At 40.2% G+C, this 13,862-nt stretch overlaps 1 protein-coding gene across 3 annotated transcripts in view; it reads left to right on the forward strand.

The window, feature by feature from the left end:
- Nucleotides 1–13,862, forward strand: part of LOC124717330 (zinc finger matrin-type protein CG9776) — a 278,463-nt gene that overhangs the window by 233,270 nt on the left and 31,331 nt on the right. For all 3 annotated transcript variants that reach the window (XM_047244160.1, XM_047244161.1, XM_047244162.1), the window contains one exon: nt 3,106–3,387. In XM_047244160.1, the coding sequence (XP_047100116.1) occupies nt 3,106–3,387 (282 nt within the window). The remainder of the gene's footprint in view (nt 1–3,105; nt 3,388–13,862) is intronic.

Raw genomic sequence — 13,862 nt, forward strand, 5'->3', positions numbered from 1 at the left:
CAACTACTGAAAAGGCTGCTGCCCCTCTTCAGGAACCACACGTTTGTCTGGCCTCTCAACAGATACCCCTCCGTTGTGGTTGCACCTACGGTACGGCTATCTGTATCGCTGAGGCACGCAAGCCTCCCCACCAACGGCAAGGTCCATGGTTCATGGGGGGGGGTGGGTAGAATACAAACACAAAATAACACCGTCATGACATAAGAACTCGACATAACTTCTATGCGTATGCATGTATGCACTTAGCATTTTGGCCTATTTATTAGTTACTTTCTGTAGTTCTTTTTGATTTGTGATACTGAGGAATCATTGTCTTATTTACAAATGCTTTGATAGAACTTCACAGTCCTTCTAATTTGGCACATTCATTCATGACTAAGCAAATCATCTTACTTCTTACCCCATAAGTGCTTTCAATAGCACTCGTATCAAAATTATGTCTAAAAATTTCTGACTTCTATATGACAAACTCTGCGCATAAATGTTGGGGGAAAAGCACTTTGTTTTGGTCGTAACTCATCATCTGTAAATGGAAGTTTTACATTTATCATGTTCCAGTCCACTACTTGCCCAACCCATAACATAATTCCTAGCACTTGTTTCAATAGGCCTACCTTCATTGATACTGATATCAGCATACACAGATAAATAAGCATTGTCTTCAGCAGACATTTCACCCCCAGATCCAATGAAATGTAGGTTTTTTTTTTTTTTTTCAATTCATTTAATTTTACTAGAATGCTGCTGCGTCTGTTCCACAATTTACTGTCTTGAGAGGGAGTTACTGTTTGCTGTTACTGTAACCCTATATGGCACACACACTCCCTCTTCCAACCATTTTGCAGTTTTACAAAGTAAGCCAAAGTATCAAATAAGTCTTCTGAGGCTCACAATGTAAATCAGCTGTTCACATCCAGTTTTAGTTTCCAATTCAAGCCGCTAGGATGTGCCAGGGATTGCTGTCGCACGTTTTAGGGAATTGTTTCCACCATCATGTTTATAAGCTATTTACTAGCGCCAACACATGCATCGCTATATGTCAAAATGTACCTATTTACGTACAGTCGTGCATGTGTTTGCACTACATTGAATACTGCCACGTTGATGTACTTTGTGACCTGTAATGCTTGTCTTGCAATACGAAATGAATGTACACAGATGATTTGGTCATGAACAATCTGTCCAGAACTGGTCATCAGTGAATGAATAAAACTTCCTACACAGCTTAAGACTGTTGCTTTAACAATTACTGTGAAAATGAATTAGTCTGTCATTGTGTCAATAGCTATTACCTTTGAATTCAGGGTGAATGTAAATCAGTAATAACTTTTAATTATGAAAAAGGTAGATAAAGTACAGAAATGGTTGATACAGCACTGAATGCAATATGTCTTTTAGTTTTACTTACAAAAGGTAGCCACATTGAATATTTGTAGCATGACAAATGTCCCTTCTGTAATCAGTTTCCCATCACATACTAAGAAGCAAGCCTGATGATGTTAGCAACTTGGGTTACCCATTGTTGCAACTCCGTAAGCGGAGGACAAACGCTCTGTCTTTAATGCAACCCCATGCACAGAAGCCCACTGGGGTCAAACTGGTGTTCGTGTTGGCCAGTATATTGTTCCACCACACTCATTCCAAGTCAGCACATTCCTACACAGTTACGTGACAGTGTCACAAGGACAATGTGGTCGCACACTGTCTTGCTGGAAAATAAATTCTGTGCCCATATCCTGTTGTAATTGAAGCATTAGATAATGCTCAAGCATGTCCACCATGATAAGCCAGTTACAGTTGAGTCGGCAAAGAAAAGGAGACTGTAAAACTTGTTACAGTGTACAGCACAAAAAACATTTATTGTTTGTGAGTCCCATACAGGTTCGATTATGTGACACGGTTTCTGCTCACCCCCTATGCGAACAGTATGCTGTATTTATTTCTGAATTGTTTGTGAACTGTAGTAGTGGATGTGCATTCATAAACCATAAACAATACTGTGCACACTTTGCACCATTGTACAACTCCATGATGACTGTTGAATTACCTCATTTGTGTATGCCACCTAGTGGGAACACCACGAACTAACAGTATTACGTGAGAATAAAACTTGAGGATACACTGCATATAGTGCTGCATCAAACCTTTCGATAAGTTACTTACCCTTTTCTCAATTAAAGATTACTTTTGTATATCTAATTTATAAACCCACCCGTATATGAATGTAGCTATAAAAAGAAACTTACTTGATATTGTTATATAAAACCATTCCTTTACACGTAAAGTACACCATCCAACCTGAACATTTTGCTTTTGTAAATATTGTTTTACTGTCATCCTGATTATTGCGAGAAACCGTAAGTTTTATCTCCACTCCAGAAATGATGATTGGCATGTAACAGATGTATGTAAGTCCCATTGAAGTATATAACAGAACTTGCATTATTAATGTACTTTTTTTCTCCATCTTTATCATAAATCTTTGCTTCCTTTTGTGGAACCCAGTTGCTTATTTAGTTATTTTTTTAAAACATCATTTTCACTGCTGGGTGCTCACTGTTCATATTGTGGGAATAACATCATCTCTGAGTCACACATCTCTCAGAATTGTCAACTTCCGTCGCAGCTACTTCACGGAATGTTCTGGATTTGTAAACTGTGCAGCTACCTTGTCAACTCTGTGGCCCACCACCACTGTCTTTCAACATGTATGTATGTAATTGTCAGTAACACATAATGTAACCATTTTCAAATGAACAGGACACTTAACATCAGCCTTATTCTTTATAAACTTTTAGCTGCAATTCTCTCGATATTATCTGAACAGAGTCAGATGAAAAATGTGAATGCAGAGACAGCCACCACACATGTGAGCCAGCTTCTTCGCCCACCACGCAGAACGTCATAGATCGTGCCACGTCTCACCAAACACACACATCCCAAAAAGGCTGATTTTTCTGCTCTGTTCTGCATACCAAATTGATAAAAACACTGGTTAAATACTGTCAGTTTAGCAGTTCTGTGAAAATTTTAAATCATTCTGTTTAAAAAAATGGAAAATTTCAAAAGAGTTTTTAACATAACATGCTTTTTCATTTGTTTCAGGCATGAAAGGGAAAGGCGGCGCAAACGGGGACGTAGCCGCAGCGATTCACCGCCCCCGGCACGCCGCGGGGAGAGGGAGCGTGAGAGGGACCGTGACAGAGACAGGGAAAAGGAAAGAGAGAGGGAAAGAGAAAGAGAAAGAGAAAGAGAAAGAGAGGAAAGGGAGAAAGAACGAGAGAAGGATAGAATGAGGGAGAAGGAACGGGAGAGGTCCAGGAGCGGCAAGCGATTGTCGCCTGCCAGGAAACACCCCTCTGGGAGGATAGACCGCGAGGACGAAAGGTATGCGGCTCTCAGCTCTGTTGCACCTTTCCCAGAGCCTGTTTCATCATTTCATTCAGTTCTGTGTCTGTTCTATAGCTGTTATGCCTGTTACTATTGTGAAATTTCGTTATTTGTGACAGATTCCATTTGCAGGCGAAGTGGCGACTTGTCTGGAAAATTGGGAATTTTCAGGGATATTGCAGGGGTATTGAATTTATTGGGATATTCAGGAAAGATGTAGTGTATTCTAGGATGAATTAAAGTGTTCCTTGTCACACAGAGATGTTCCGAGACATTTTATTACAAATCATTCTGTGGTTGTGCTTCAGAAATAATCAATTATAGAGTTACTTATCGAAAAGTAAAGAGGTTCATTAAATTGTAACGTTTTGATTACCTGTGGAAAACTTCTTGTTGACATAGGGAATCTTCATTATCATCCCAGGTTTGTCAGGATCCAAGCTCATTTCCCATTATGTGAGAGTGAGTGTATCAGAGTGCAGCTTACACCTGAGAATTTATCACATATATCTGGGGCGGCATAAGAAGATCCCTGACAGAGACAGTGGGCTGAGAGAAGCATCTTTGTGCACCTACCTCAAAGAATCCCAGTATAAGGACAAGTGTGCGATTATAGTCAGATTATGTGATAGCTTTGAAAAGAACAGGGACGGTGGCTGTCCTTTGATACCAGTCAGTAATGTAGCTTAACAGAGTGGGAGAAGCTCTGAACATCTCTATTGTTATAGTGAAGAGAGAGACAATGGGGGAGGAGAAGGGTGCAGTTTCAGCTGGAAGCTCTGTTCTTGTGACACCTGGAAAGACAAGGAAAAAATTGTACCATGTGACAAATATTGACAGCTCTGACAAAAAAATGCACCAACAGCCTGGTTCCCTGCTGTCGGGCTGGGACGGGTAACCGTCCGGGTCTGCTGGCTTCTGATGGCAAGCAGGATGCACTCAGCCCTTGTGAGGCCAGTTGAGGAGGTACTCTGTTGAGAAGTAGTGCCTCCAGTCGTGAAAACAGACAATGGCTGGGAGAGCGGTGTGTTGACTGCATGCCTCTCCATATCCTCTTCCAGTGCCGCCTTCGGGCTAAGGATGACGTGCGATTGATTGGTACCTTCAAGAACTGTTCTGACAGAATTCAGTTTTTTATGAAAATGCAGGTGGCGTACATGAAGGTTGCAATTATAATAGTAGCAACTATTTACTATCAACTTATACAAAACAGATACAGGTTGCCAAGTTGTTCTTCAAAGTATTTGCTAACATTATGTATAAACTGATGCCAGCTATGTCGAAGTCATTGGACAGCCGTGTTGGTAGTTCGAATGGAGCAGTCTGTCACCCGACAAATCTCTGTAACAGTTCTGAAACAAATACCATGAAGGGCTTCATTTAATTAAGGAGTCAAGTTGAAGTCACAAGAGCTTAAGTCAGGGAACGTGGTGGCTGGTACAGCATTTTCCACCCCCATGGATCGAACAAATCGGTCGCAACTTACATCTGAGCATTGTCCTACATTATTATGGATGGGTCCTGCAAAAAGTGTCACCGCTTCTTTCTCTAAGCTGTTCATTTTTTGGAACGTAGCCTTTATCTGTCATAAAGTGATTTGTTTACAGGCATTGTGGTAAGCATTTCCATCGTTTTAAGAAAAGTTGGCTTTGCATTGAAATTTTTCTCAGGTAGAAAAGTATTAATAGAAAATGGAGATCTTGTGGAGATCTTCCAGGATGTGCTAGCAGTGAATCCAGAGTATATAATATGGATTGATAAAATGTAGGTTAACGTGTGTCACATGAGATCAGTCTCGTGGACAGAAACATAGATCACAGTTATAAGCTGTGCCCAATTGAAAAGGAGACCTTCACTGTCGCTGTGTGTGTAATCTCAGTGGGTGAATGTTTTTACCGAGAGATGGTTTGTCGGTATTTCCAGTTGTACAAGCGGAGTTATCAGCCTTGCAGCAATTTCCTCATTTCTGGTGAGTTGTTTCCGCAATCCGTTGCTCGAAGGATTCCTCTCGATTGGTGGTTATCTTCGTGCAGAAGGGGATCACTCTTCATGGGTTTATCTCAGGATGGAACAGCTGTATGGAGAGCAGCGTCTCACACAGTGCACAATATTCCAGTGGTATCAATGTTATGATGCGGGATGTACATCTGCACGTACACCTACATCTATACTCTGCAAACAACTTTGAGGTGCACCACAGAGGGTACATCCCATCATACCATTTATTAGCGTTTCTTCCTGTTCCATTCACATATGGAGTGTGGGAAGAATGATGGTTTGAATGCCTCTGTGTGTGCAGTAATTATTCTAATTTTATCCTCACACCCCCTATGCGAGCAATACACAGGGGGTTATGGTGTACTCCTAGCATCGTCATTTAAAGCTGGTTCTTGAAACTTTTGTAATAGACTTCCATGGGATAGTTTACATCTGTTTTGAAAGGTCTACCAGTTCAGTTCCCACAGATAGAACAAACCTATGACCATTCATGTTGCCCTTATCTGTATATGTCCAATATCCCCTGTTAGTCCTCTCTGGTATGGGTCCCACACACTTCAGCAATATTTTAGAATCGATCACGAGTGATTTGTAACCAATTTCTTCTGTAGACTTATTGCATTTCCGCAGCATTCTACCAATAAACCGACATATACCATCTGCTTTACCCATAACTGAACCTATGTAATCATTCCGTTTCACATCCATACAAAATGTTAGACCCAGATACTTGTATGACTTGTTTTGTGGAGTGCAAAATTTTACATTTCTGAACATTTAGGGCAAGTTGGCAATCTCTGCACCACGTTCAAATCTTATCGAGATCTGACGGAATACTTTTGCAGCTTCTTTCAGATAGTACTTCACTGTAGGTAGTTGCATCATCTGCAAAATGCCTGATTTTCCTATTAATATTGTCTGCAAGGTCATTGATATACAACTGAACTGCAAGGGTCCCAACACACTTCCCTACGTCACACCCGAAGTTACTTCTACATCTGACGATGACTCGCCATCCGAGATAACGTTCTGGTGGGTACATATCTACTCAGTGCATGGTGATCTAGTCTTTTAAACTTGAGCTGGGTTTCCTCTACATGCTCCTGCCCTGTGCTGAATGTTTCAAACTCCTCATTGAGATATGACACTACTGATTTTTTTATCTAGTTTACTGAATATATATATCTGGTTGTTTTAGCTGCCCTTTGTACTTTGGTAATCATTGTTGCCACAACTGCATTATGGTCACTGATGCCTGTTTCAATGTTAACATCCTCAAAGAGGTCAAGTCTGTTTGTTGCCATTAGATCCAATATATTTCTGTAATGAGTGGGGTTCCTTACTACCCATTCTGGGCAGTTTTCAAAGAAGACGTTTAGTAAAGTTTGACAGGATGTCTTATCATGCTCACCACTAACAAAACTGTAATTTTCCCAATTCATTGTTGAATGATTAAAGTCTCCACCAACTCTGACATACAGTTGGGGAACTTACGATGTATTAACATCGAGAACTTGTGACACCCTAGGCAGGCACACGTCACAATCAGTACCACGATTTCAGCTGTGGAGGAGCTCACACAGCTGAATCATTAGACCACCACATATGACTCTGTTATTGAACTGTTGATAAGCAAAGGAATTGTGCATCGCTTAAATCATGAGCAGCTTTTTTATAGCAAAGCTTGTGCACAGTAGGTGCTCAAAAATCTTTCAGAGTATCAGAAGACTATGAGAATGGATGTTTACACCTGAGGCATTTGTTGAGATACACTGAATGCGGAATGGATTTCATTGTTGAGATTGTGACGTGATGAAACTTGGTGCCATCACATCGAACCTGTCTCCAAATGGGTGAGCACGGAGTGGTGGTATCCTAGCTACCGTCATCCAAAAAGAGCCCAGCCTTCCCCGGAGACTAGAAGACATGCTCAGTTTCTTTCGACAAAAATGGACCTCAACTCATTGACTGGCTACGGTGGGGTACAACAGCTAATGCTGAATAGTATTGGAACATGTTACTGAGGGTCAAACAGGCTATCAAGAACAAGGGCAGCCTCAAGCTCCGTAATGGGATAGTGCTTCTCCAGAATAACGCTAGGCCCCGTGTGACCAAGGATACCCTTGAGCTCCTTCAAAAATTTTGATGGGCAGTCCCAGAACATCCTTTGCAACCTCAATATCTCCCCATGTGACTCATGTCTTCGGAGCCTTAAGACAATCTGCAAAACGTCAGAGGTTTCTCTGTGCCAAGGAAATACAGTACAATGTGATCTGTACACTAGATCTGTCAGTAACTCAGGAGTTGCTACACTGTAGCCATACACTCCCATTGTGCACCAGGATAAGCGTATAAGTGTCTGTGGAAGTTATGTGTAACTATACTGTTCCATTTGAGTAATAATTATAATAATCTTATTAAAATTTTATGTATACAGTCTCCTTTTCAGTTGGGTACGCCTTATATAAAACAGCGAGTAAACAACCTTGTAGTATTTGCTTTCAGCTAACAAGTCAACAATGTACAACTTCTCGGCTGATTTATTTGTAGCAACTCCTAATTGTTAGATAAAAGTTACCACAGGGGAAAATGTCTGTGTTGCAGCCACTCAGTAAATCACACTTAAATGTCAAACTTTGTGGGAGTTTCTTCAGTCTGCCTGTTATGATAAGGTGCGCTATAAATTACAATGAAACAGCAGATGACAATTGCTACCACACACAGTTCTGTCAACTACAAGTAATGGCTCAAAAGTCTTCGGAATGCTCGCACACATGCATCACGTATGAGATGCCATCATTTCACATAGTCATTATTGCAAATGACATCAGCCAGCAATGGAGACTTGCTGTCAAGGATGGAAACTGTAATAGAAATAAAGCATGGGGGTGCATGGCCAGCAGTGAAATAGCATTGGCTATGCTGAGTGCCAAGGTAGTTAGCTAGTAACAGTACAGTTCGCTGTTGAGGATCTTCTTACAGCAACTGGACTATAACTGTGTATTTCTCACTCACATAAAGACAAAGGTAATTTATCAGTACTAAGACGTAGAGCTCTGTGATTTTGGATTACATTAATTTTAAAAAAATACAGCAACCATCCACTTTTTTATGTATTTTTAGATCTTCAGTTAATGTAGCACATATTTAAATCTTCACTTAGGATATCATTAAAAACATTGACTGCAAATTGGATGCTGCAGCTGCTTTTCTTTCTGCTTGTTGCTCCTATTTTCCACAGTTATAAACATTTGCACTAGCACTTTTTCTTTCTGTGCCACACTTCTAAATGTGGAAAATAGGAGCGACAAGCAGAACAGAAAGGCAGCTGCAGCATCCAAATTGCAATCATTGTTTTTAACGATGTGCTAATTGAAGATTTCAATATGTATTACTCCAATTGCAAGATAGGTGGAAGCTCGAAATGTGTGTTGATATAAATAAAAATACATAAATAAGTTGCAGATTGTTACATTTCTTAAAGTAAATCATAGATATTTTTTAATTTTGTAAAAGATATAAATATTGACCCATATTGCAACACACACTGCATTCTCTCAAGTAAAATATTTGATACATAAAATAGTTGTGTGCGCGCGTGCGCGCACGCCCCCATTCAGATATTCAAGTAGACTCTAATAAAGGCAATCATGGAAAAGCTTTTGAACAGTGGTGCTGTAGAAAAATGCTGAACATTGGTTTAACAACAATATGGAAATGGTGGCTTGCTACTTACCACAGAGAGCAGCCTTCAAGTCACATTCCGCCTATCTGCGAATTGATTCCTCCTGTTTGTAGTGAATAGCAGTCCATCCTTCCTCATTGCCGTTGTCCCATCCTGGACTTTCATTGTCAGAAGATTGGGCTGGTAGTTTGGATAGTTAATGAGGAAGTACTGAATCAAATTGGAGAGAGAAGAAATTTATGGCACAACTTGACAGAAAGAAGGGATTGGTTGATAGGACACATTCTGAGGCATAGAGTTTGATAATGGAGGGAGGTGTGGTGTGTAAAAAGTGTGAGGGAGACCGAGGGATGAATGCAGCAAGCAGATTCAAGTGGCTGTAGGTTGCAGTAGTTATGCTGAAATGAGGCAGCATGCGCAGAATAGACCAGTGTAGAGAGCTGTATCGAACCAGTTTTCAGACTGAAAAATAAACATCATTTGAATGTGCATTGAATATTCAGGCTTCAAATATTTTTTACTATTCCCTGTGCAAAATTTTACATGACCATCTTTCTTGCAATGTCATGTTTCAAGTTAACAGTGACCACTGTGTGAAGAGTGTCAGATTTGTAATGTGATACATCACTACTGACAAACCTAAGAAATTGTTGACAAAACTGTAAATTCTAGTTGAAATCACAATCAGAAAATTTCATTGGGTACTGTGAAATCTAGAAAATTAATGCTGTCTCACACAAACAACAAATATTGATTCAGAGAAATATGTATTCCCCTCCTGTTTGAATGCACTTTTTATAGCATTTCTGCCAATCCTTGAACATGTGGTGCAGGCTATTCTTTGTCAGGTCCTTGTAAATTGCTGCAGTTTACTTGAGCACTGCTTCAGAATTCCCAAACTGAATGTGCCAAAGCTTTGTCCTTAGTGACAGGAACAAAAACTAAGTTAGGGATGCAAGATTGGGCCTATAACACAGGTGTGGTACATGTGTAATGTTGAACTGATCTAGAAACTGCATGACTTGATTTGCGAAGTGAGGCTGCACATTGCCGTGATGAAATTGCCACTCAGTTTAGCCAATACTGACGAGTATTGTATTGTAACTGTTGTGTGAGGGGGAACTTTTAGCTGGTAAATCATTCCATGACAGTCAAGAAATGTTATCACCATCAGTTTCCCTGCAAAAGGAGCAACTTTCACCTTTTTTGTGTTGGGGAACCTGGCAATTTCCATACTGTGCTGGCTTGTTTTCCTTCAGGATCATAATGATTCAGTTGTGACTCATCACAAGTGATAATCAATTTCAGAAACGCATCCCCTCCATCAGCAAAGGGAGACAGCACCTTACGGCTTGTCTCCCTTCGCATAGACTTTTGTTTGGTAGTCAGCTGACATGGCATCCACCAGGCACAAGTATGGGTCAGACGGAGATGATTATGCATAGTCATAATGACACTGCCATATGAATTCTCAACACTCCACGGAAGTTATCAAATGCTATCCGCCGATCCTCACGGACAATCACAGCAGCTGTGTTGATGTTGACTTCCGTCACAGCAGAAGCTGGAACACCAGGCCCACTTTGTTCATCACAGACAGGTCAGCCATCTTTGAAGTCCTTAAACTGCCTAAATACCATTGCACGAGATAGTACATCTTTACCAGATGCTTCCTGCAGCTTTTTGTAAGTTTCAATGGCTGTACACTTTTAACAAACACAGAATTTTATTATGTCATACTGCTCCTTTCACGTCATCTCCATTGTTTGGTATTCAAAATGAAAAGGGTGTCTACTGATACAAGAGTGCTGCTGCCTATTGACATTATACATAAAAAAACACTCTTTTCAAATATTTGTAGTACAGATAGAAAACTATCACAGAAGATGCAGGGGAAAAATAAATCTCAGTCCTCATTGATCAGCCCTCGCACGATATCCTGCCACGATGAGGCAAATGTAGTGGTACACCTATTGGCAGTATTGTAGAGCAAGGCAGTCAATGACCTTCTAAACTGCAAAAGGCTATTATAATATTGTAAATTACACAGCTTAGCTTTTTGCTGTGCAACAGCTCCCTCCCCAACCCCCTGTTTCCTGCCTCTGATGTAGATGCAGGTCTCATTAGCTTATTTTTTTCTGCAAAAGTTAAAAAACCTTTTCACAGCTTCTCAGGTATTGAACTAAAACTTGTATAACTCAGTTTTAGGAACAGCTTGTTTCAACTAATAAGTAATCTATGTTACATATTCCTTTTACAAAGATAATAACTTTTTTCCTCCACTATTGCACAAAATAATTAGGTGATTTTATTTTCTGCTTATATAACGTAAACATGCACACTATCTGATCAAAAGTACCCGGCCAGCTATTAGTGGATGTTAATATTGGGGTGTGCCCACCCTTCACATTTATGACTACTGCAGCTTTGCTTGGGACACTTTCAGTGAAGTGCCTGAATGACTGTGGAGGAATGGCAGCCCATTCTTCCTCTAGAACTGAAAACAGAAAAGATGGTGATGTGGGATGCAGGGATCTGGAGTGAAACTGACATTCTGAATCATCCCAAATGGGTCCGTTGTGTTCAGGTTAGTACTATGAGCAGGTCAGTCTATTTCGGGAATGTTATTGTCCACAAACCAATGCCTCACTGGCGCTGCCGTATGACGGGGTGCATTATCACGTCGATATAATCGTCATCTCCGTACCGATACTCTACTGTATGCAGTTCAGATGCTTTAAAATTTGATAATATCCTTCTGCATTCAGAGTTTTCTTAAGCGCAATAAGTGGACCGTACCGTAACATCCTCATATCGTAACACCGCCTCTTCTACGTGTCACTGTTAGCACTACACATGGTGGCAGGTAACTTTCTTCCAGGCATTCGTCACACCCAAACCTCTGCATCGGAATGCCAAAGGGTAGAGATAAATTCGTCACTTCCACTCATTTCCAGTCATCCACTGTCAAATGGAAATAGATTCAACACATCCTCAAGTGACACTTAACACTGACTGCAGAAATGTGAGGCTTATAATGAGGTGATCCATTCTTTTTAACTGCGTACACACAGCCATTTTGCTAGCTGGACTGCTGGTAGCACTTTGGAACTCGTGAGTGAGTCCTTCCACTGATTTCATACAATTGTTTACAACTGCCCTACACAATGCTAGACACTCCCTGTCAGTCATTACATTAGGTCTGTCGATCTCGGTTTAGCCATGGTTGTCGCTTCGCATTTCCACTATACGATCGTATCACCGATAGTCGAGTTGGGCAGCATTAGGAGGGTTTGAATGTCGCTGGTGGATTTGTTATTCTGGTGGTGACATCTGATGACTAGTTTACGTTCAAAGTCACAGAGCTTTCTTGACCAGCCCAGTCGGCTGTTACTACTTCTCTACTGATAACACAATACTCCTTGCCTTTTTTACTGGCAGGTAGAGGTCAGTTTCACATTACATAGTGATGTCCTGATACATTTGACTGGATAAGAGTACATTTTTAGTTTGTGCATATCCCCCAGACAGTCCAACAGGGTATTCGACTATTTTCTGGAATCTGTCGTAAATGGCTAATTATGTCAGTTTGTACTCCTAACGTGCTTTTTTTTTTTTTTTTTTTAATTTCAGTATTCTTTTATAGAAACTGACACGAACTTCATATAATTTGAAAGCCCACTAAAACGTTCCGTTTGAGTCTCGATGCCCGTGATGTCACTCGCTAGCTCACTGCTCCTACTGTCTCGATGCTAATTCACGGTGATGTCTCGTTTTGGAAAATGTGTTGCAAATGGTGTGTAGTACCGTACTCTACAAATACATTTATAAAAACTCTGAAAAGTTGTTTTTACGCATGACAATGAGAAGATGCGTAAAATGAGGTTGCAGTGTACCAGCAAATTGCAACTCCGTGAACATAAGAGTTACTAACGTAATTAAAAGTGTGTTGCACTGTGAAGTTAACATCAACTTACGTCCAAGGTATACTCTCCCACTGTTACAATGAAGGATAGCATCATTCGAACAAATTAAACTTGTAATGAAAATTGTCGTTTTACCCAGATACACCTCAATTATTTGGTAGCTCAGTTGTTAGAGCAATAGACTGTCAAATTTTATAAGATTATGTCTGCAGATTGCAGGTTTGAATCTAACCCAAAAGAACATTTTAACTTATTTGTGAAAAACAACTAGACACTCCTCTCATATGAGAACCAAATAACAATTACGAAACTTAACCACACTGAATGGAAACAGAATATTACTTTATTTTCCATACTGTTTATGTGCAATTATATTTGCAGTTGCTGTTCACATATGTCATTTTCAAAAAGATGTTTTCTTATTAATGTGACCACAAACTTTTTCCATTATTAGAAACAGTGTTTTTATCTTCATACTGTCCATCTAGGATCCTTATTGTTTATCTTTTTGCAGTTTCATCATCTTACATAATGTATAGATGAAGTAAGTCTGCTTAGACGCTAGTGTTAGTTTCCACTCACCGTCATCACAGCCCTTACTCTTGTGTCACTTGTGTGTCCTACTCTCATTGTATCTCTCCGTACAACCTCATCGTCCTACACCTCATTGTACTGTGGGCGTATGGTGATATTTTCACTACTAGCAATGTTTTCCTAAAAAGTGAATTGTTTGTTGCAAAGTAAATGCATTTATCCTCTGTTGACCGTTTCTCAGGCTAAGACTGATGTGGTGCTGTATACAATACACTCACAATCGAAACAAATGTTACAATCAGTTACTGATAATGCCATTTTTGTATTTC

Source organism: Schistocerca piceifrons, chromosome 9 (assembly GCF_021461385.2).
Source record: "Schistocerca piceifrons isolate TAMUIC-IGC-003096 chromosome 9, iqSchPice1.1, whole genome shotgun sequence".
NCBI classification, from domain to species: Eukaryota; Metazoa; Arthropoda; class Insecta; order Orthoptera; family Acrididae; genus Schistocerca; species Schistocerca piceifrons.